The 22,811-nt window shown below is 34.0% G+C and overlaps 1 protein-coding gene across 2 annotated transcripts; it reads left to right on the forward strand.

Annotated features, from left to right (window-relative positions):
* The first annotated feature begins 947 nt into the window (after positions 1 to 947).
* Positions 948 to 21,796, forward strand: LOC113045236 (phosphatidylinositol 4-phosphate 5-kinase type-1 gamma-like). 2 transcript variants are annotated; one of them, XM_026205466.1, is made up of 16 exons: positions 948 to 1,085; positions 6,501 to 6,532; positions 7,581 to 7,673; positions 8,404 to 8,534; positions 10,076 to 10,193; positions 12,310 to 12,462; positions 13,223 to 13,522; positions 14,769 to 14,974; positions 15,074 to 15,157; positions 17,015 to 17,063; positions 17,259 to 17,343; positions 17,426 to 17,572; positions 19,974 to 20,106; positions 20,489 to 20,524; positions 20,867 to 20,995; positions 21,345 to 21,796. In XM_026205466.1, exons 1-16 carry the CDS (start codon positions 1,031 to 1,033, stop codon positions 21,361 to 21,363), a joined length of 1,770 nt encoding a protein of 589 aa, XP_026061251.1. In that variant the 5' UTR covers positions 948 to 1,030; the 3' UTR covers positions 21,364 to 21,796. The 2 variants fall into 2 exon arrangements, with proteins under 2 accessions (XP_026061251.1, XP_026061250.1); XM_026205465.1 differs by having other exon boundaries at positions 21,405 to 21,796.
* Positions 21,797 to 22,811: the final 1,015 nt, after the last annotated feature.

Genomic DNA, 22,811 nt, shown 5'->3' on the forward strand with positions numbered 1-22,811 from the left:
GCCCAGTTGTTGTTTTTATTTTATTTTATTAATTCTTTTTTCAGTCAGCGTTTTGTTGTAGTTAAGATTATAATTATTTTATTTTGCATTGGTATTTGATATTATTCATTACCTCCTTTGCTAATTCCATATTGGGAAACCCTTAAAGTTTGGTGAATTAATCAAATGAAATGTATTTATTTAAATTAATGAAGTGTAATCATATCTGCTGAAAATTACAGCCTTAAATACAAAAATAGCTGAGGCACAAGACTTGACATAAATGCATTATACATTAAAAATGATCTGGGTGGCTGAAAATCACTTTTTCTCTCTTTACAAATCAAAAAAAAAAATTTTTTTTGCCAAGTTATGTATGTTAGTATAATTTATATATTTTTAATATTGCATTTTTTAAATACTTTCAGTTCTGATTTTATTTATTGTAGTTTTATGCATTTGTCTTTTTTTATGTATTACTGTTTGATTTTTTTTTTTTAACTTTCATTTCCAGTTGGTCGTTAAAATTATTAATGTTACTTTGATAACCAACTGAAATAAGTTAAATTTTACATCTTAAATATAATTTTATTTCAGCTCTTAACTGCGGTGTTTTCCTTTTTTATTGTTAATTTGTCCTCTCAATATTTAATTTACTGGAAATTTTGAGACTTATGTTAATATATTTATAGAAATATAAATCTATTAATATAGATTAATAGATTTTTATATATATATATATATATATATATATATATATATATATATATATATATATATATATATATATATATATATATATATATATAATATAATCTATTAATATAAGAATTATACAAATAAATTTATCATATTTGAATGAAATGCCTTTATGACATCACGTGTAAATTGCTCGGCGGCTGACGTCACTGTTGAAGGCGGTACTCTGGTGACGTGACTGCTGCGCGGATCGGGAGCGAGCACGGGCACAGACTCAGACCCGAATCATGACGCGCGCTCCGCGTTGCTTTGCTTCGCGTTGACGCTCCGCGGCTCGCTTGATCCGGATCCGATGGAGGGACGCGCGGCGGAGGACGCGGACGCGCTGATGGATGCCGCAGATCTCGGTATGAGGAGGATCTGATACACATCGATTTAATGCTTTTCCATACAAACATACCAGGTTTAGAATTATGATTTTATGATTCAGTCATGTTGGAAGTACCTGACAGTACCAGGGTTGTGAATATGTTAATCAAACAGTACCTTGCTGTTCACACTTCATACAATCACTGTTTTTATTCTGAGTGGTATGATGTTTAGATTATGTTCATGTAAACCGCATTGCTGTAGGAACAGAGCATGGCATGAAGCAATACCATCAGATCTCATCACTGAATCGTGATACTGCTGCAGTACTTTTTTTTTTAAGTGACAAGATTTGTTATATGTGTGTGTGTGTGTGTGTGTGTGTGTGTAAATAGATAAATCCTTGTGTTTACCCAACACCATGGTATTCTTTAACATGGCAATCTACAACAGGACTTGAATATCAGTTTTATTAATATCAGAATCAGAATGAGCTTTTGTCTTAGACCAAGACAGTAAATAAAAAATACATTTTTTTACATATTTAGAAATTTTATATTGTTTATATAGGCTATGCATTTATGTAATTTATATATATATATATATATATATATATATATATATATATGTGTGTGTGTGTGTGTGTGTGTGTGTTACCCTTAAAGGGTTAGTTCACCCAAAAATCTAAATTGTGTCATTAATAACTCACCCTCATGTCGTTCCAAACCCGTGAGACCTCCGTTCATCTTGAGAACACAGTTTAAGATATTTTAGATTTAGTCCGAGAGCTCTCAGTCCCTCCATTGAAGCTGTGTGTACGGTCTACTGTCCATGTCCAGAAAGGTAAGAAAAACATCATCAAAGTAGTCCATGTGACATCAGAGGGACAGTTACAATGTTTTGAAGCATTGAAAATACATTTTGGTCCAAAAATAGCAAAAACTAAGACTTTATTCAGCATTGTCTTCTCTTCCGTGTCTGTTGTGAGAGAGAGTTCAAAACAAAGCAGTTTGTGATATCCGGTTCGCGAACGAATCATTCGATGTAACCGGATCTTCTTGAACCAGTTCACCAAACTGAACTGAATCGTTTTAAACGGTTCACATCTCTAATACGCATTAATCCACAAATGACTTAAGCTGTTAACTTTTTTAATGTGTCTGACACTCCCTCTGAGTTCAAACACACCAATATCCCGGAGTAATGCATGCACTCAAACAGTATCTGACTGAACTGCTGTGAAGAGAGAACTGAAGATGAACACCGAGCCGAGCCAGATAACGAACAAAAGACTGACTCGTTCACGGATATCAAAACTGCTTTGATTTGAACTCTCTCTCACACAGACACGGAAGAGAAGACAATGCTGAATAAAGTCATAGTTTTTGCTATTTTTGGACCAAAATGTATTTTTGATGCTTCAGAATATTCTAACTGTCCCTCTGATGTCACATGGACTACTTTGATGATGTTTTTCTTACCTTTCTGGACATGGACAGTAGACCGTACACACAGCTTCAATGGAGGGACTGAGAGCTCTCGGACTAAATCTAAAATATCTTAAACTGAGACTCAAAGATGAACGAATGTCTTACGAGTTTGGAACGACATGAGGGTAAGTTATTAATTACATAATTTTGCTATTTGGGTGAACTAACCCTTTAAAGCATGATAACTGTCGTTTGTGTGTGTGTGTGCGTGCATGTGTGTGTGTGTTTGTGTGAGTGAGTGAGTGTTTGTGTGCGTGTGTGTGTGTGTGTGTGTTTACTGGTCGTCCACTTTCTGAAGATGATATGTCACAGTTCACTTTATTTTTCTATCCTCACTTGCATTTATGAACTATAGTTTCCTGCACCTACTAGTAAACAGATATGAACAATTATATCAGGTGTCTGGATAATCTTTGGTTTGACTGTAATATGGCAATGCAATACTTCATTCATAAACCTCTGTGTTAAATGAAGTATATCTGAACGAGTATATCTCTGAAGTGAATGAGTGTCGAGGGGCTGAAAGGACTCATGTTCTCTGGTAAACTGGACTGGTTTCGGTGACTGTGTGTGAATACAGAGGCAGGTCCCCTCAGGCTCTCATGATGAACTGAGGTTAATGCGTTCAGACAGTGTGTGTCCTGACCTGCAGACGCTCTGCTGGGGGGTTTCCTGATGTTTCAGGGTTGAACTGATTCTAGCACTGTTTCTGGGCAGAAACCACTCGTCTTTAGACATTTACACAAGTTGCATCTACTCTCTGGTGACTTTGGGGTTTTAGATAATTATCACGGTGTAAAAACTTTCATTTATGTCAGATTTACATTCAGTCAATCTATTCATCATATGGAAACAGTAGCAAAAAACTGCATAAATCACTTCATATTTTGCAAATAATTAGTGAGATTTGTAAAGCAAAACTTTTTATTTTTAACTTAATTTTAAATGTTATAATCCTTATTTTTTGCATATATGTTTATTTGTCTATTTTTTTCTTGTTTTAAGCATAAAACACTTTAAATTAATTATTCTATTTCCTATTTTATTGCAGCCATTTTCCCCCCATTTAAAAGTAAATTGCATGGATACAAGATCACATTTCAATTAAAAATATTAAATTGTAACAAATACTGTAATGATGATACACAATATCATACCCGTGATAATGTGACTATGATTATTTTGGTTTTATGGACGTCTCATCATGTCTGTTTAAAATGCTTTTCACAATATTTCATAGCTTTAATGAATCGAAAGGGAGAACTTAATATTTTTTCTAAGTCTATAGTATGTGTGTGTGTGTGTGATGTTATTTGCGCTGACAGTGTTAATGTGAGATTGTGCTGCGGTCGCTGCTGTTAGCGTGATTCATATAATCAACTTTGACGTGTTGTTGTTGTTTAAAAAGAAACAAAGAAAAGAAAACTAGTTTTTAACAATGCGTGTGTGATGTACTGTAGTATTCAAGGATTCAGGTCTTCATCTTCTCTCACTTTGTTTAAAAAAAAAAAAAAATTCTGATTGCTTCCACTTTTTTATTTTTATTCATCGTTGTTATGATCCTGCAATTAATAATTAATAATTCATTAATTAATAACAACATCAACAATAATATAAACATAAACTATACTATGAATAATACAAATATTATTATTATATATATATATTAATATTAGTAATATAGTATTCATATTTTTTAACCACATTTTTCCCTCCTGCAGGAAATTTACTGTTTACCGAATATTTAAATGACAAAATATGGAGGCACATTTCTGTCACAAATCAGAATTTTCAGATTTTTTTATATACATTTTGAGTTTATATCTCACAATTCTGAATTTATTTTTTAAAATTGTGATTTTATATCTTGCAATTGTGTTTATTTCTTGCACTTCTGTTTTTATGTCTCAGAATTTTGAGAAAAAAAGTCAGAATTGTGAGATTAAATATCTATCTATCTATATAGCTCTCTCTCTCTCTCTCTCTCTCTATCTATATACATAGAGAGAGAGAGATTTTGCACAGACAAACACCTCCACATGTTCTGGTGGAGCGTGAAAATGTAGTAACACTCTCTGCAGTAAATGTGGTTATTATAGTAAATCCTTGGTGTTTCTGACTGGTTCTGGAGAGTGAGTTTCTCAGCATGTTTGGCTGTACTTCTGCTGTATCTCTCACAGTTTCCTCAGCTCTCATTATCTGCTCCTCAAGCACATGCACCTCCACGAGAGACCGCCAACAATACACACACACACACACACACTCACACACACTTCAAGCTTTACAGAGGATATTCTTCATCTCACAAAATCTGTTCAAGAACATGTCCAAGTCGCATTTAACCCTAAAATCAAAAGAAGAAAAAATATAATAAATGATGAAGACAATAAATGAAAAAAAATCATTTTTCCTGAATTAGTTGCATTGTGGTTTTTTCCGGAAAAAATAATGATGTATTTTGTAAATAGTGAGTATTTATGCGTGTTACTAGTAATCAACATTTTTGCAGATTTTAAGTAAATAAATTAGTTGCATTACATTAGAGAGAATCACCACTGGACTGAAAATGTTTAAATGTCATAAAAATAAAAGTGTAACATAGTAATACATACATACATACATATATATATATATATATATATATATATATATATATATATGTATGTATGTATTACTATGTTACACTTTTATCATGGCACTTAAGCGCATTTATTATTATATTATTTATATTATTGTTATATTTATTTTATAGTATGTTATACATTATTACTATTATGTAATTTTCTTTAAGCAAAATATTAGCATAATATATTTATTTTTCATGACACATTTATTGTTATGTTTTATTTATATATATATATATATATATATATATATATATATATATATATATATATATATATATATATATATATGAAAACAAATATATTTGTCCTAAAATGAGCTTGATTTTCTTTATGCAAAGTGTTATTTTCATGTTCTTATAAATGTATATATATATATATATAAATGATTGATATATAATAATTTATTATTTTATATATATATATAGTGATATACATTACAGTATATGCAATAGAGATATAACACAAATGTATTGGTCTCAAAATAAGCAGTCTTTATCTGTCTTTATGCAAAACATATTTTTTTATTTATTTCTTTGGATTGTGTGCTAAAAATATGACCTGGCCCTGTGTTGATGAGATTCATCCGTGTCCCAGACTCTTTCCAGCGCTGGACTGCTGCTCTAATTCCCCGTTATTAATTAGTCTCGCTCCTCTCGGGTGTAAAGCAGGTCAGCTCTCGTTTGTGTTCTGTCATCTTGCTTTGATTGTGTGCCGGCACATGCTGAGGAATGATTGACAGGTTTACTTGCCTGTAGCTCCGCCCCCTCCCCTTGATTTCAGTGACACAGAACCATGTGCAAGAACAGCGCAGTGTGAAATAGCTGCGAGGCTCAGAGCTGCAGACTCCTGCCGTTTGTTCTTGAACTGATCTTCACACATTAACCAGTGTGTACCAGTTCTGAATCTGCAATATGTGTGTTTGGATTTTCTGTATACATACAGTTCCCAATATAGTTATTCATATAGATATAGTTCCCAACATGTGCAGTTTACACTGTTTGGATTAATGTGTCTGACTTGACCTTCCACTTCCTATGTGATGATTAAAATAAAGCATGATTTCTTTCACAATTTATTATTTAGTTTTTTTTTTTTTTTTTTTTTTTTTTTTTTTACATTTAAATGACCATATTTATTTGAATGGATCAGACGTGCAACTTAATGAGGTCATGTGACAACATTGCATGCTCTTTTTTTGTGCAGTAAATATTTATAAACACTTACTCACCAATATAGACTGTTATTAGGCTTATCTTTAATTGTTTTATTAGCAAAGCCATTTTTTTATTGATATGCATTTGTTATAATGTCTCTTTTCTTCCTCTCCTCATTTCAGACGCTGCTTTTAAGAAGACCTGCATGACTGAGGTGAAGCATCATTTTTGTCTATAAATAAAAAAATTCAGTCATGCAACTCTAGTGTTATTTAATGCAGTCTTGAGAAGAGTTAAGCATTCAAGTGTTTGGAAAATGTCATTCATCTGAGGCTTCAGAATTTGGCATTTAAAAAAAGTAATCAGGCCATCCAAGATTAGGATGAATTTGTTTCTTCATCAGGTTTGGAGAAATGTAGCATTGCATCAGTGTGTCATCAACGGATGCTCTGCAGTGAATGGGTGCCGTCAGAATGAGAGCTGATAAAAACATCACAGTAATCCACAGCACTCCAGTCCATCAGTTAACATCTGGAGAAGAGAAAACCTGAAACAAATCCAGCGTTAAGATGTTTTTAACTAAAGATGTTAAGATGTTTCTCTCCTCCAGTAAGAAAGTGTTCTGGTCTGAATCAGGAGAGAAATCTGCACAGATCAAGCAACGTTTAAACAGCTCTAAACAAATATGTGTCTGGATTCTGACGTGAGAGACGACAGGAGATGCACTTTTTCACTGAAGGAAGCGTTATAATGGATTATAGACTCAGATCTTGGCCAGAAGTGAAGGTTTGAAGTTAAAAACATCTTTATGATGGATTTGTTTCTCCTTGTTTTCTTTTCTCTAGATGTTCACTGGATTACTTGTGGATTATTGTGATGTTTTTGTCAGCTGTTTGGACTCTTATTCTGACGGCACCCATTCACTCCAGAGCATCCATTGATGAGACACTGATGCAATGCTACATTTCATAAAAATAAAAAAATGTAACAACATTTTTGGATGAACTGTTTCTTAAAGGTTAATTGAAGTGTCACTGTCAACTTTATCTCAAATGTTTGTCCTAAAACTCCTCAGGAGAAATAAAAAAGACGCTATATATAAAACATATAGTATAGAGCTATAAGATGCGTGTGGATAGCTGCTCAGATCATTTGGAGATCATCTTGAGAGAGCAAATCTTCATTCGATCTCTTTGCTGTCTATGAGAAACAATTGAGAGATTTATGAGTGAGATCTCATTTGTGATTTTTCTTCTTCTCAGCTGCCGTCGTCCTCGTGTCACACCAGCTCTGGGCCTGAGAAGAAGATCGGTCACAGACGGGTCGATGCGTCCGGTGAAACCACCTACAAGAAGGTGCATCTTCAGTCACACATCAGCTGCACTGTGTCTCATCTACTGCTGCAATCTGGTCCATTTCAATCACAGCTTCAGCAATCTTTTACTTCAGCCTGTTGATATATACAGCGTGGTCTGAAAGTGTTCATGATTGACATCTGGGATTTATTCCCAATTTAATTTTGGAGCTTTAGGATTTTAAAAACAACTTTTTGACTTCTTTGCATATTGCATATACACGTACAGTGTGATAAAGCATGATTTATTGACATAAAAATTGCCAAGTCTAAATATTTTATGCACAATAATTTCAGTGAATTAAAACATTACTATGCATTGTCTAATAAGCAACTAGTTAATACAGAGAATTGGTTCTTAAATTAAAGTGGGTTACACTTTATTTGAAGGTTTCCTTGTTACAGTGTAATTACACAGTTAAGTACTGAGTAATATTAATGAACTACATGTACTTACTATATGGTTAGGATTACGAGTAAGGTTTGGCTAAGAGGTACTTGCATGTAATTATGCATAATTTATTGTTATTATATATGTAAGTACCTGTAATGTGTAACAAGGACACTTTAAAATAAAGTCTTACCATAAAGTGTTACCAGAAATATTACATTCTTACACAGGTTTTATACGTATAGTTGATGTGTTGGTCGCGTGTATCCGTCTCCATGCTGTTCTGTGTCAGTGTGTGTCGGGGTTGTCAGAAGTGTTTATTCGTGTGGTGTGTCGACAGACGACTTCGTCTGCTCTGAGAGGAGCCATTCAGCTGGGAATCGGCTACACTGTGGGTAACCTGAGCTCCAAACCTGAGCGTGACGTCCTCATGCAAGACTTCTACGTGGTGGAGAGCATTTTCTTCCCCAGGTCTGCTGCACCAGAGAGATAAAGCCATCTGTTCATCCATCCATCCATCCATCAACCACCATCCATCATCCATCCATCCATCCATCAACCACCGTCCATCCATCAACCACCATCCATCATCCATCCATCCATCCATCCATTCACTCTTCCATCATCCATCCATCCATCAACCACCATCCATCATCCATCCATCCATCCATCAACCACCGTCCATCCATCAACCACCATCCATCATCCATCCATCCATCCATCCATTCACTCTTCCATCCATCCATCCATCAACCACCGTCCATCCATCAACCACCATCCATCATCCATCCATCCATCCATCCATTCACTCTTCCATCATCCATCCATCCATCCACCTTTCCATCCATCTATCTATCATCCATCCATCATCCATCCATCCACCCACCCTTCCATCCGTCCACCCACCCATCCATCCATCCACCTTTTCATCCATCCACACTTCCATCCATCCATCCATCCATCCACACCTCTATCCATCCATCTATCATCTATCATCTATCCATCCACCCACCCATCCTTCCATCTATATACAATAAACTTGAAATATATACATTTACATATGTACTGTATATGTTTTCTAATTATTAATTCTAATAGTTTTATTCTTACAATCTATAAATTGATCTAATGCATACACAAATCAAAAACACATTCAATTATTTTCCACTACAAATAACTAGACATTTATAAATCAAGATATATTTACTTTGTAATGCTTTTTTTTATTAGGAAGATATTAAGTCTTTCTAAAACAATTATCAAAATTAAGGTAGATTTTCTGTAAACAAGAAAAAATATCTTCCATTGGGTCAGAAAAATCATTTTGTTTTCTCTTTGAATTAAGATAATTTTTCTGACCTCACTGGCAGATGTATTTTTTTTTTCTCCATAAAACCTTTTCATCAGAAGTTATCTTTTCAAGCAAGTGTTTTTTTATAAATATATATTTGTACCAGACTACAGACAAAAATACAAAGTGAGAAAAAAATGTAATGTCTACTTTTATATTGCACTATTGATTCTTTTGATTGTTTATATTGTGTATTGATTTATTACATCATTTGCAATGCTTCATGGGCTGAGCAGCTAACCCTAACTGAAAGCTGACACACGAACAGCAGAAACACACACCAAATCTACAAAACAATATAATAATTCTTAGTCTTTGACTCAGTTTCGATTTCATAAAACTCTTTTGTAAAACACAACACGCAGTTCTCTATGTAACACACAGAAATGGATATCATAGCAAAGATGTTTGCTTTAGTTGAGATGTGTTTGTGATATTTTCTTCATTTTGCAAGAGATGTGAGGCATTTCGTTTGTGCATTTCCTGGATTTCTGTGATTTCTGAGTTTTGAAAATGCATGTAGCAGTTGTGTATTCACGTGATATTTGATTGTCTTTGAAAAGAAGATTCTTCCACTCTGCAGTAAAAAGGGTTAGTTAGTGAAATCTGAAATCATCGGTCAGTTGGTCCAGATGTGTGTGTGTGTGTGTGTGTCTCTCAGTGAAGGCAGTAATCTGACGCCGGCGCATCACTATCCAGACTTCAGGTTTAAAACATACGCTCCGGTGGCTTTCCGCTACTTCAGAGAGCTCTTCGGGATTCGACCGGACGACTATCTGGTGAGACACACCGCAAACACGGCCTCTCCTTCACTAATAACACTTTAATAACTATTTCATATCTGTATGCAGAGGAGGTCTTTAGTATTTTGAGATTTTATTTATTTACATATTATCTCTTGACCAAAAACACTAGCATTCTTCCTTTTGAAAATAAGCTTGGTGAGCAACAAAACTATGATCCTTGCATGTTTTGTTCATCATTAGGAATATGCTTTCTTGAAGACTAAATATAATTGGCTGATGTGAAAAGCTGAACAAACTACATCACGGTCACATTTAGCGTCATCACCATCAGCTCTCTGTCTTTGTTTAAAAACATCTATGAGAAACATATGAGAATTTCTGTGTCAGAGTGTGTGTGTGTGTGTGTGTGTGTGAGCTTGCAAATGCACGCTTGTGTGTGTGTGTGCTTGTGAGTGTCTGTGTCTGTGTGTGTGTGTGTCTGTGTGTGCATGCGTGAGTGTGCATGTGTGTGTGTGTGCATCTGTGTGTGTGTGTGTGCGAGTGCATGCTTTGTGTCCATGTGCTTGTGAGTTTGTGAGTGACTGAGTTTTTGTGTGTGTGTGTGTGTGTGTGTGCTTGTGGGTGTGAGTGTGTTTGTGTCTGTGTGTGCGCGAGTGCATGCTTGTGTGTGTGTGTTTGTGCATGCTTGTGTGCGTTTATGTGTGTGTGCGTGTGTGTGTGTGCTTGCAAGTGCATGCTTGTGTGTGTGTGTGTGTGCGCGAGTGTGCAGGTGCATCCTTTTGTGAGTGTTTGTGTGTGAATGTGTGCGCGTGTGTGAGTGTTTGTGTGTGAATGTGTGCGCGTGTGTGAGTGTTTGTGTGTGAATGAGTGCACGTGTGTGCGCGTGTGTGAGTGTTTGTGTGTGAAAGTGTGCACGTGTGTCAGGTGTGAGTGTTTGTGTGTGAATGTGTGCGCGTGTGTGAGTGTTTGTGTGTGAATGAGTGCACGTGTGTGCGCGTGTGTGAGTGTTTGTGTGTGAAAGTGTGCACGTGTGTCAGGTGTGAGTGTTTGTGTGTGAATGTGTGCGCGTGTGTGAGTGTTTGTGTGTGAAAGTGTGCACGTGTGTCAGGTGTGAGTGTTTGTGTGTGAATGTGTGCACGTGTGTGCGCGTGTGTGAGTGTTTGTGTGTGAAAGTGTGCACGTGTGTCAGGTGTGAGTGTTTGTGTGTGAATGTGTGCACGTGTGTGCGCGTGTGTGAGTGTTTGTGTGTGAAAGTGTGCACGTGTGTCAGGTGTGAGTGTTTGTGTGTGAATGTGTGCACGTGTGTGCGCGTGTGTGAGTGTTTGTGTGTGAATGAGTGCACGTGTGTGCGCGTGTGTGAGTGTTTGTGTGTGAAAGTGTGCACGTGTGTCAGGTGTGAGTGTTTGTGTGTGAATGTGTGCGCGTGTGTGAGTGTTTGTGTGTGAAAGTGTGCACGTGTGTCAGGTGTGAGTGTTTGTGTGTGAATGTGTGCACGTGTGTGCGCGTGTGTGAGTGTTTGTGTGTGAGTGGGTGTTTGTGAGTGTATGTGTGGGTGTGTGTGTGTGTGTGTGTGTGGTTCCAGCCCTAATGTTGCTTCTTCTTTTTTTTTAAGAAATGTTACACACAGTTAAAGATATTCTATCATGCTACAAACTAGGATTTTCATAGTTAACTAAAATGACATTAGTTAATTAATTTTAAAGGAAATTATGAATGACAAAAACACAACCAATTAACTAAAACCTTAACCTTAATTAAACTCAACACAGAGAATATCAAAACAAAATAATAAAAAATATGAATAAAAACTAAAACAGTGTCGTACTGTTATTCAAATAACACTGTTCGAAATCTGTACGCTTTTAAATTATTGAAGCACATTTTACAAGAAACGTTTCAGTTTTTCTAATTAAAAATTAGTTTGGTGTGTCTCTTTCCATTTCTTTGTAACGTTTATTATTTCTACATCAAATCTGTGACTTTCTTTCTTCTTTTGAACATAAGACGCTGTTTTGTTGTTGTTGTTGTTTTCATGCAATAAAAGTAGATGTTGATGCACATAAATAAAGCCTGACTCAGTGGAGAGCTGCATCATATCAGTGTTTATTCATTCATCAGAATAAATGCAGCGTCTCTGTGTTTGTCGCAGTACTCTCTCTGTAATGAGCCCCTGATCGAGCTCTCCAACCCCGGTGCCAGCGGCTCCATCTTCTACGTCACTCGAGACGATGAGTTCATCCTGAAGACCGTGATGCACAAAGAGGCTGAGTTCCTGCAGAAGCTGCTTCCAGGATACTACATGGTGAGCCAGACACACAAACACTAGTGTCACTAGTTTATTTCAAATAATGAAAATGTTTTTTTAAATGTTTTAGATTATTTTTGTATCATTCAATAGATGAAAATAGAAAAAAACACAGATTAACAAATAATAAATACTAAATATATAAATTCAAAAAAATGTATGAAACTTTAAAAATAAAGATAGATAAATAAATAAATAAAGAGTTATCAGTTGCTTTAATGATTGAAATAAAATTTTCTAATCATTTTTAAATGCCACAAATTAGTGCTTGATTATATATAATTAAATTAATAATAAATTAATAATAATAATAATAATAATAATTTTTTATTCTTTTTAAAATATTGTTAAATACAGATTTATCTCATTTTATTATTAGTTTTATATTTGTAATTATTTTTTATTTTTTTGTTAAGTCATAATTTTGTTATGATATAAAACTGTTTTGATCTGTTTGCTATTTGCAATGGTGGTTACTTTATTATTTTTTCACAGTGTGATATTGATGATTTGTATTAAAACTAGTCGGGGTCAGTTTGGCGCGCAAAAATCATAATAATAAATAATTAAAACAGTACATGCAACCCTCAACGGTTTAAAAACAAAAACATTTGCATATCCATATTTTTTTATTTGATTTTTTGATTCAGAAATCAGCTGACCTCATGATTACGCCTCAGTTTGCTCTGCTCATGTAGCAGTGGTTTCAATCATTCAATCTCTTTAAATGAGGCTCATCTGTCTGTTGGTGTCTCAGAACCTGAACCAGAATCCCCGAACACTGCTGCCCAAGTTCTTCGGTTTGTACTGCGTTCAGTCCGGAGGGAAGAACATCCGTATCGTGGTGATGAATAACATCCTGCCGCGCATCGTTCGCATGCATCTCAAGTTCGACCTGAAGGGCTCCACATACAAGCGCCGCGCGTCCAAGAAAGAGCGCGAGAAGTCCAAGCCCACCTTTAAAGACCTGGACTTCATGCAGGACGTTCAGGACGGACTCCTGCTGGACGTGGACACGTATAACGCCCTGCTGAAGACGCTCCAGAGAGACTGTCTGGTGAGAGGAAGAGGAACCCAACTCTGATATCTACCATTAAAACTGTAATTGTGATTTAAAACGAAATCTTCAGGTTTTCTTGATTGTTGGGCTACACATTTTTGAGGTCAAAATGTTGCAATTATAACATAACTGAAATTAATGTTGACACAAATTATTATTTATTTTATTTATTTATTATGATTATTATTATTATTTTATTTATTTATTATAATTATTATTATTATTTTATTTATTTATTATAATTATTATTTTATTTATTTATTATAATTATAATTATTTATTATTATTATTGCAAATAAATAAACATACATTGCTAAATAAAAACAAAATAATAAATATTACCATTGTAATATTTCACTGTAAAATAAAATAGTGTCATAATAAAATTTTTACATTTAATTAAAAAAAAAAACTATTCAGTAGGCAAATCTGAACATTCATTTATTTATTTACATTTAATTAATTATAATTATTTATTTTTATTTCAAAATGTGCAACTCTGTTTTAACATGCAATTAAAAACTAAAAAAATCCCACTTTTCTTTTTCTTTGTTATTATTATTATCATCGTTATTATTGCTACTAAATAATGATATAAATATGGTTAAATAAAAACAAAATAAATATAACTATTGTTAGTATTTTACTGTAAAAAATTTGTTTATTATTATTGCTATTATTGTTATTTAAAAATTGCAATTGTGATTTAAAATATATATAAAAAATAAAATCATGCCTGTGTATGATTTGGCCAAAAATTTGTGTTTATATTACCATATGACTATATATTAATAATAAAAATAAAAATAATAATTATTATTATAAATATTACAATTGTTACATTTCACTGTAAAAATGTGTGCGTGTGTGTGTGTGTGTGTGCGTGCGTGTGTGTGCGTGTGTGTGTGTGTGTGCGCGTGTGTGTGTGTGTGTCTGTGTGCGCGTGTGCGTGTGTTCGTGTGCGTGTGTGTGTGTGTGTGTGTGTGTGTGTGTGTGTGTGCGTGTGTGTGTGTGCGTGCGTGTGTGTGCGTGCGCGTGTGTGTGTGTGCGTGTGTGTGTGTGTGCGTGTCCGTGTGTGTGTGTGTGTGTGTGCGCATGCGTGCGTGCGTGTGTGTGTGTGTGCGTGTGTGTGTGTGTGTGCGTGTGTGTGTGTGCGTGCGTGCGTGCGTGTGTGTGTGTGTGTGTGTCTGTGTGTGTGTGTGTGTGTGTGTGCGTGTGTGCGTGTGTGTGTGTGTGCGTGCAGGTGTTGGAGAGTTTTAAGATCATGGACTACAGTCTGCTGTTGGGGGTTCATAATCTGGATCAGGCGGAGCGCGAGCAGCAGATGGAGGGATCTCAGAGCAGCAGCGATGAGAAGAGACCGGCCGCACAGAGAGCGCTTTACTCCACCGCCATGGAGTCCATTCAGGGAGGAGCGGCGTGTGGAGACTCCATCGACACCGAAGACACGTGTGTGTCTCTGATTTAACTCCCAGAGTGTGATGAGACGCAGCAGCACACACTGATTCTCTGCTGTCTCTCTCTCTCTCTCTCTCTCTCTCTCTCCAGGATGGGAGGCATTCCAGCTGTCAGTGGGAAAGGAGAGAGACTCCTGCTCTTCGTCGGCATCATAGACATCCTGCAGTCCTACAGGTCACACAGTACAATCCATTTTACAATCATCTGTTCTCTGAATCAGAGAGAGTCACATGATTCATGACATCACAAGTTGGCTTGACATTGGATGTTCAAGTCTCAAATTTAGGGACCGTCTCTAAAGTTACATGCGATAGTGTTATACACTTTACTAACGTCAGTAGCATTTGAAGAGAATGACTTATAGTCATAAAAACATCTGTAATTGTTCATGTAGGTGTCAGCTACAATGCACACATTATACATTATATATATATATTAAAATAAATTATAAATCATTAAGGTGAAAACTAGGCGGTTTATCACTTTCATGCACATTCCTGTGAAAGCTTTTTTCTTAAGTATTAATATACTGTAATATTTTTGTTGTTGTTGTTGTTGCTATAAAACAGACTTAAGCCATCAATAGCCTTTAAAATGACTTAAAATGCATTATATAAAATAAAATAATGAGGCAATAATGATTGGTTAATAATAACACTGTTAAAATACCTAATGTAGGCAAATACAAAATAAACAATTTATGTACATGTTATTACAAATGCCATGTGATTGCTGCTGTTATACTTACAGGACAATCAAATCCTTGTTTAGGATACTGACCAAACATTTCGTTCAAATATTCACTTAATCTTTCATTTTTGGACACCTTTTTGCTATAGATGACACAATTTCTTCAACAAAAGATGTGCATGTCACAACCCTTACAAACATAAACCATGGTTTTATCATAGTAAAACTGCTTAGTTTCCTTTTGCATGATTTCTGAATGAGACTATAAAATAAATTAGTCATAATAAAGTTACAGCCACAGGTAAATTTCGAGAGCTACAAATGTGATTTGTGAATAATACAATTTATTCATTTAGTTTTTTATTAGATTAAAGTTATTTTTTCACCACTATAGTAGCTGTTTTTTTCTTCCATCGTCATATTTGAGGTACCAAATGAGTATCAAACCTGCTAAAGATTTAACATTTAAATACACTTTTTTTTATTATATAAGGAATTAAATTATATCTTATTCAGGAGATTGAAGTAAAATGTGCATTTAACATTTTTAAAATATATTCTGATGTCTAAAAATATTATATTTTAAAATTAACTATTAACCTATCATACTTGTTTATGTATTTATTTGTTTATTTGGGGGGGGGCAATATTTGTTTTAAGCCGATTAAGCCTTTTTTAAGTTGTGTTTTATGGTGCAGGTGTCCTGTGGCTGGAATTACTGTAAAAATAATTATATATATATTATATATATAAAAAAATTGCTTACCTTTGAGGAATCTGAATTCAGGCCCTTTGTTTTATTTATTTAGTTATTGGTAAAATTGTGGCAATATATTGAATTGTATTTCATATTTCACACAGTGCTTGTGCCTTGTAGTTGTTATTAAAATAATTAAATTTAATTAAAAAGGCTCTTCATTATGTAAATCTGACCTTTATTTATTTATTTATTTTGTCATATATTAAATAAAAAAAGAAATATTAATATTGCAATTTTTTATGGCGAAATTGAAAAAGTGAGTATTTAAAAAAAATTATAATAATGCAAAATTTATTAATTTATTTATTTAGGAGTGATTAATTTAAAAAAAAATTCTATTTTATTTAATTTAATTTAATTTATTTTTGTTTTGTGTATTTTCTCTCCTGCTTCTCTTTGGTTCTCCATTAGTGTGTGTTTGTGCTCTTTTGCTGAGATCTCCTCCAGCTCCAGATGATGAACCGCATGGCTTTATAATCTTCTCTAGCGTTTGGGCTGGTTTTATGCTCTTATGTAACAGTTTTTATAAGACTGCATTAAGTTCAGGACACTCTGAAGCTGATGTTGGTGTTTTTCTGCAGACTCGTAAAGAAGCTGGAACACACGTGGAAGGCTCTGGTGCATGACGGGGTGAGAAACCCACACAGATACATCATCATCATCATCATCATCATCATCTTCTTGACCGTTATAATGCATCCTAACCCTCCGGTCTGCCATCTCAGAGCATTAGTGCACATCATGTCTGATACTGTACATCTACTGTACATGACCCTCCTTCCCCAATAAAACATACTTCATATTAATCCCATACAAATCTCTTAGGACACTGTTTCTGTCCACCGTCCGAACTTCTACGCTGACCGCTTCTTCAGGTTCATGAGCAGCACTGTGTTCAAGAAGAGCTCTTGTGAGTTTCTCAGAAGCTCTGTAGTGATAAGAGCTGAAGGAGACGCTGTGATCTAACAGAAGTCTGATTCTGCTCTGTCCAGCGCTGAAGGTTTCTCCGGTGAAGAAGGGCCGTGTGGTGCTGAGCGGCCCCGGAGCGGCCTGGTCCTCCAGCCAGCTTCCCTTACAGAGAGACGAGAAAATCTATGATCTGAGAGGAGCGTGCAGCTTCCCCGTGCTGGAAAACCATGGTGATTATCCTGCTTGCCTTCTTTATGTGCATGCCTTTGAGAAGGACTGTTTTGCATAGAAGTTAGTTTGCGCCAGGGAATCAATTCTGACTTTTTTTTTTTATTGAATTCAGAAATTATATAGGCCTATTGCAATTCTGAGATTACAGCCCACATTTATTACTGTTTTCTCTGAATTCAGAGATTATATCTTGCAATTCCGAGATTATAACTCAGATTTATTACTTTTTTCTCTGAATTCAGATTATATCTTGTGATTCTGAGATTACAGCTCACACTTATTACTTTTTTCTCTGAATTCAGAGATTATATCTTGTGATTTTTTTTTCTCTGAATTCAGATTATATTTTGTGATTCTGAGATTACAGCTCACGTTTATTACTTTTTCTCTGAATTCAGATTATATTTTGTGATTCTGAGATTACAGCTCATGTTTATTCCTTTTTTCTCTGAATTCAAAGACTATATCTTGTAATTTCTTCTCTGAATTCAGATTATATTATGTGATTCTGAGATTACAGCTCATGTTTATTCCTTTTTTCTCTGAATTCAAAGATTATATCTTGTAATTTTTTCTCTGAATTCAGATTATATTTTGTGATTCTGAGATTACAGCTCATGTTTATTACTTTTTTCTCTGAATTCAGAGATTATATCTTGTGATTTTTTTCCTCTGAATTCAGATTATATTTTGTGATTCTGAGATTACAGCTCACGTTTATTACTTTTTCTCTGAATTCAGATTATATTTTGTGATTCTGAGATTACAGCTCATGTTTATTCCTTTTTTCTCTGAATTCAAAGATTATATCTTGTAATTTTTTCTCTGAATTCAGATTATATTTTGTGATTCTGAGATTACAGCTCACGTTTATTACTTTTTCTCTGAATTCAGATTATATTTTATGATTCTGAGATTACAGCTCGTTTATTACTTTTTCTCTGAATTCAGAGATTATATCTTGTAATTTTTTCTCTGAATTCAGATTATATTTTGTGATTCTGAGATTACAGCTCATGTTTATTCCTTTTTTCTCTGAATTCAAAGATTATATCTTGTAATTTCTTCTCTGAATTCAGATTATATTCAGTGATTCTGAGATTACAGCTCATGTTTATTCCTTTTTTCTCTGAATTCAAAGATTATATCTTGTAATTTTTTCTCTGAATTCAAAGATTATATCTTGTAATTTTTTCTCTGAATTCAGATTATATTTTGTGATTCTGAGATTACAGCTCACGTTTATTACTTTTTCTCTGAATTCAGATTATATTTTGTGATTCTGAGATTACAGCTCACGTTTATTACTTTTTCTCTGAATTCAGATTATATTTTATGATTCTGAGATTACAGCTCGTTTATTACTTTTTCTCTGAATTCAGAGATTATATCTTGTAATTTTTTCTCTGAATTCAGATTATATTTTATGATTCTGAGATTACAGCTTGTTTATTACTTTTTTCTCTGAATTCAAAGATTATATCTTGTAATTTTTTCTCTGAATTCAGATTATATTTTATGATTCTGAGATTACAGCTTGTTTATTACTTTTTTCTCTGAATTCAAAGATTATATCTTGTAATTTTTTCTCTGAATTCAGATTATATTTTATGATTCTGAGATTACAGCTCGTTTATTACTTTTTTCTCTGAATTCAGATTATATTTTGTGATTCTGAGATTACAGCTCATGTTTATTACTTTTTTCTCTGAATTCAGAGATTATATCTTGTGATTTTTTTTCTCTGAATTCAGATTATATTTTGTGATTCTGAGATTACAGCTCACGTTTATTACTTTTTCTCTGAATTCAGATTATATTTTGTGATTCTGAGATTACAGCTCATGTTTATTACTTTTTTCTCTGAATTCAGAGATTATATCTTGTGATTTTTTTTCTCTGAATTCAGATTATATTTTGTGATTCTGAGATTACAGCTCACGTTTATTACTTTTTTCTCTGAATTCAGAGATTATATATTGTGATTCCAAGATTATAACTCCGAGATTTATTACTTTTTTAATTGAATTCAAAGATTTTATAGGCCTATTGCAATTATGAGTTTATAACTGACATTTATTACTTTTCCTCTGAATTCAGAGATTATATTATATTCTATATTTTTAATCATATAACTTTTCCCCCAAAACCTTTTTAGGTTTTAAATTTTTTTATTTATTTCACTACTAGTTTCAGAATATTCATTTAAAAGTAACATTTAAATATTTAAAAGTAACATTCCCAAAATGTTCGCACAGTGCTAAGATGGAATGTTCACTTAAAGAGACAGTTCACCCAAAAATGAAAATTCTGAGTCATCATTTACTCATCCTCCACATGTTCCAGACCTGAATGTTGAGCACAAAAGACCAAACAGTATTTGCTTATTAATGTTCTCAGGTCGGCAGTCCTGCACTCCTCCGTCGCTCGAGGAAGCGACCACGGCGTCTGTGGCCACAACTCTGTCCTCTAACACCTCTATATCAATCCCAGAATGCTCTCCGTCAGACACCACAGAGCAGCCGCGCTACAGGTCGACATTAATCACCTCGTTTACAGACATGACTTCATATTCACTCACTAAATAAGAAGCAACAGTAACACTTTACTTGAAGCCTTTGTGTATGATGCATTATAAAGGCATTCATAATGTGACCTATAATGCATCATATATTTTCACAAATAATTGTAACCAAAATTAAAATGCATTATAATGCTTTCAGATTCCTTGTTGCATCTGAAGTGTTTTTTCTAAAAGTGTAACAATGAATAGACGAGTATTTTATTGTAGTAAGTAATAGTAATTATTTATAAGTTTATACAATGCATTGTAATGTGTATTATGAGGCAGTACAATGCCAGCAAGGCTGTTTATTTTCTCACCACCTGGATTTTGTTCTCTATTGTTTTCCCAGAAGACACACATTGTCTCTGAAAGACGCTGAGGGAAGGTGAGCTTCACTGGCATGACTGTATTTTTATTTACAAACCATACTGAACTGTGACTTTGCATGCATTTTATTTTCAGTATGTGAGGCAGGAAAATAATCGACTTCTGCTTTTGAATTACTTGTTTGTTTATTTATTTATTTATTTAGACTACATTGGCTCTAGTAAAAAAAAAAAAATCAAGCATATCATATTTTTTTCTAAGATTTTGTTTCTCATTTAAATGTATTTTTATGTGAGAATGTTTAGATATTTGTACTGGGAAACAAAACAAAAAAACTGAGTAAGAAGATTTTTTGTGTGTGTGTGTGGGTTTTTCTATCTAAATGTGCTTGTTTTGGCAGGACACATGAGGTGGTGGATGTGCATGAGGAAGAGCAGCAGACCATCACTGTGCAGGTGGAGGTGAAGAGAGAGAGAGAAGAAGACGAGGAGGAGGAGGAGGAGCCAGACGTCTGCCAGAAATCACCACAGTAAACATGCATATGAATCTCACACCTGCAGCACATTTATCGTATTTTCCGGACTATAAGTCACACTTTTTTTCATAGTTTGGCTGGTCCTTCGACTTATAGTCAGGTGCGACTTATTTATCACAATTAATTTAACATGAACCAAGAGAAATAAACTAAGAGAAAACATTACAGTCTCCAGCCGCCAGAGGGCGCTCTATGCTGCTCAGTGCTAGTCTACACTGAAGACATAGAGCGCCCTCTGGCGGCTGGAGACGGTAATGTTTCCTCTTATTTCCGGAAAATACGGTACTCAAGTGTGCAAAGCAGATGCAGAGTTTTCAAGAACATCTGTCTCTGTCTCTGTCAGTAATCTGGATGTTCAGTAGACGTCTCTCTGTGGGTCTGAAGAGGTTTTGCTGTTCTCCAGGATGGATTCGGCTCGTCTGAGGACTGATGATCCTTCCAGACAAAAACCCTGTTCCTCTTCTACCTGATCGATTCCCCTCAAGAACAACCAAGTGTGTGTTTGTGAATCCAGACGTCTTGTTGACGACCCATAATGCACTAGACATGTGTCCAGCGTGGAGCGTCCTCATTATGCAATATGAACTCCTGCCCGTGATTGCATGAAATTAATACTGTGGAATACTGTTAAAATATGTGATAAAAAGATGAGAGACTGAAAGAATTGCTGCAGATGATTGAAAACATATCATGTGAAACACATCCTTAAAACAAGATGCATTTACTTGAGAATTAAAAATTAAAACCGTGTGTGTGTGTGTGTGTATATATATATATATATATATGAATTATAAAAATGGATATTTGAGGAACATTTCCCAATATTTCTTTTTCCTTTTATAAATGTTTTATTTATTGTCATCTTTTATCAACTATTTTTGAATGTTAATTAGAATGTTATAGCTATAATTTAGAGTTTAGTATAGTTATTAAGCTATTTTCATCATTATTATTATGAAGTTATTATAAATATATTATTTAAAAAATAAATATTCCATTCTAGGAACAGTTACCAATTTATTTTTCCTCTTAAAAACATGTTTTATTGATCTTTTGTCAAATATAATTTTACGAATGTCTGTTACAGTTTTATAGCTTTATAATTATTTACTGTATAGTTAGTTTTTTATGGCCAAATTCTTTCTTTTATTTATTATTTTAAACAGTTATTATTATTACTATAACTACAAGTTATTATTTTTAATAATCATATTTATTATTATAATTATTAACATTGCCAGTGAGGTATGAAAAATACATCCTTTTGCTTCTCAAATAAATGCATCTTGTTTTACGCATCTTATAATACTGCTGGAAAACGTGATATTTTTATGGCTATATCTGTATAGTCAATATCTATAATAATCTCATCGTCTGCAATCTGTTTTTAATCATTAAACATGAAATCTGAAGTTTTATGTTACAGCTGATCGTCTGTGTTTGTGAACATGGAACTGACTCGAAATTTCAGCATTTAAAAACTTTTCATCTTGCTTTTTTAGGCTCATTTTTAATAATGTTTTATTTATTGTAATCTTTAATCTTTGTAATTTTATGGATGTCTATGAAAACTTTATTTTTTAATGTCTTTTTTTGTTTGTTTGTAAGGCTAATTTCAGATGTGCTGAATATCATAATCAAGGACACAACAGGAATTTATAGATGCATGTTAAAATGTACATAATCTGACGTGAAAATATCTCATTTCGTAAATGCATTACAATAATGGAATTAAAAAATTGCATATAGTTTTAAGATTTTATTTATGTTTTCAAATCCAGTCGGATATACTTTTCACATTTTTTAAATG

Source organism: Carassius auratus, chromosome 27, assembly GCF_003368295.1.
Source record: "Carassius auratus strain Wakin chromosome 27, ASM336829v1, whole genome shotgun sequence".
Classification (NCBI taxonomy): Eukaryota; Metazoa; Chordata; class Actinopteri; order Cypriniformes; family Cyprinidae; genus Carassius; species Carassius auratus.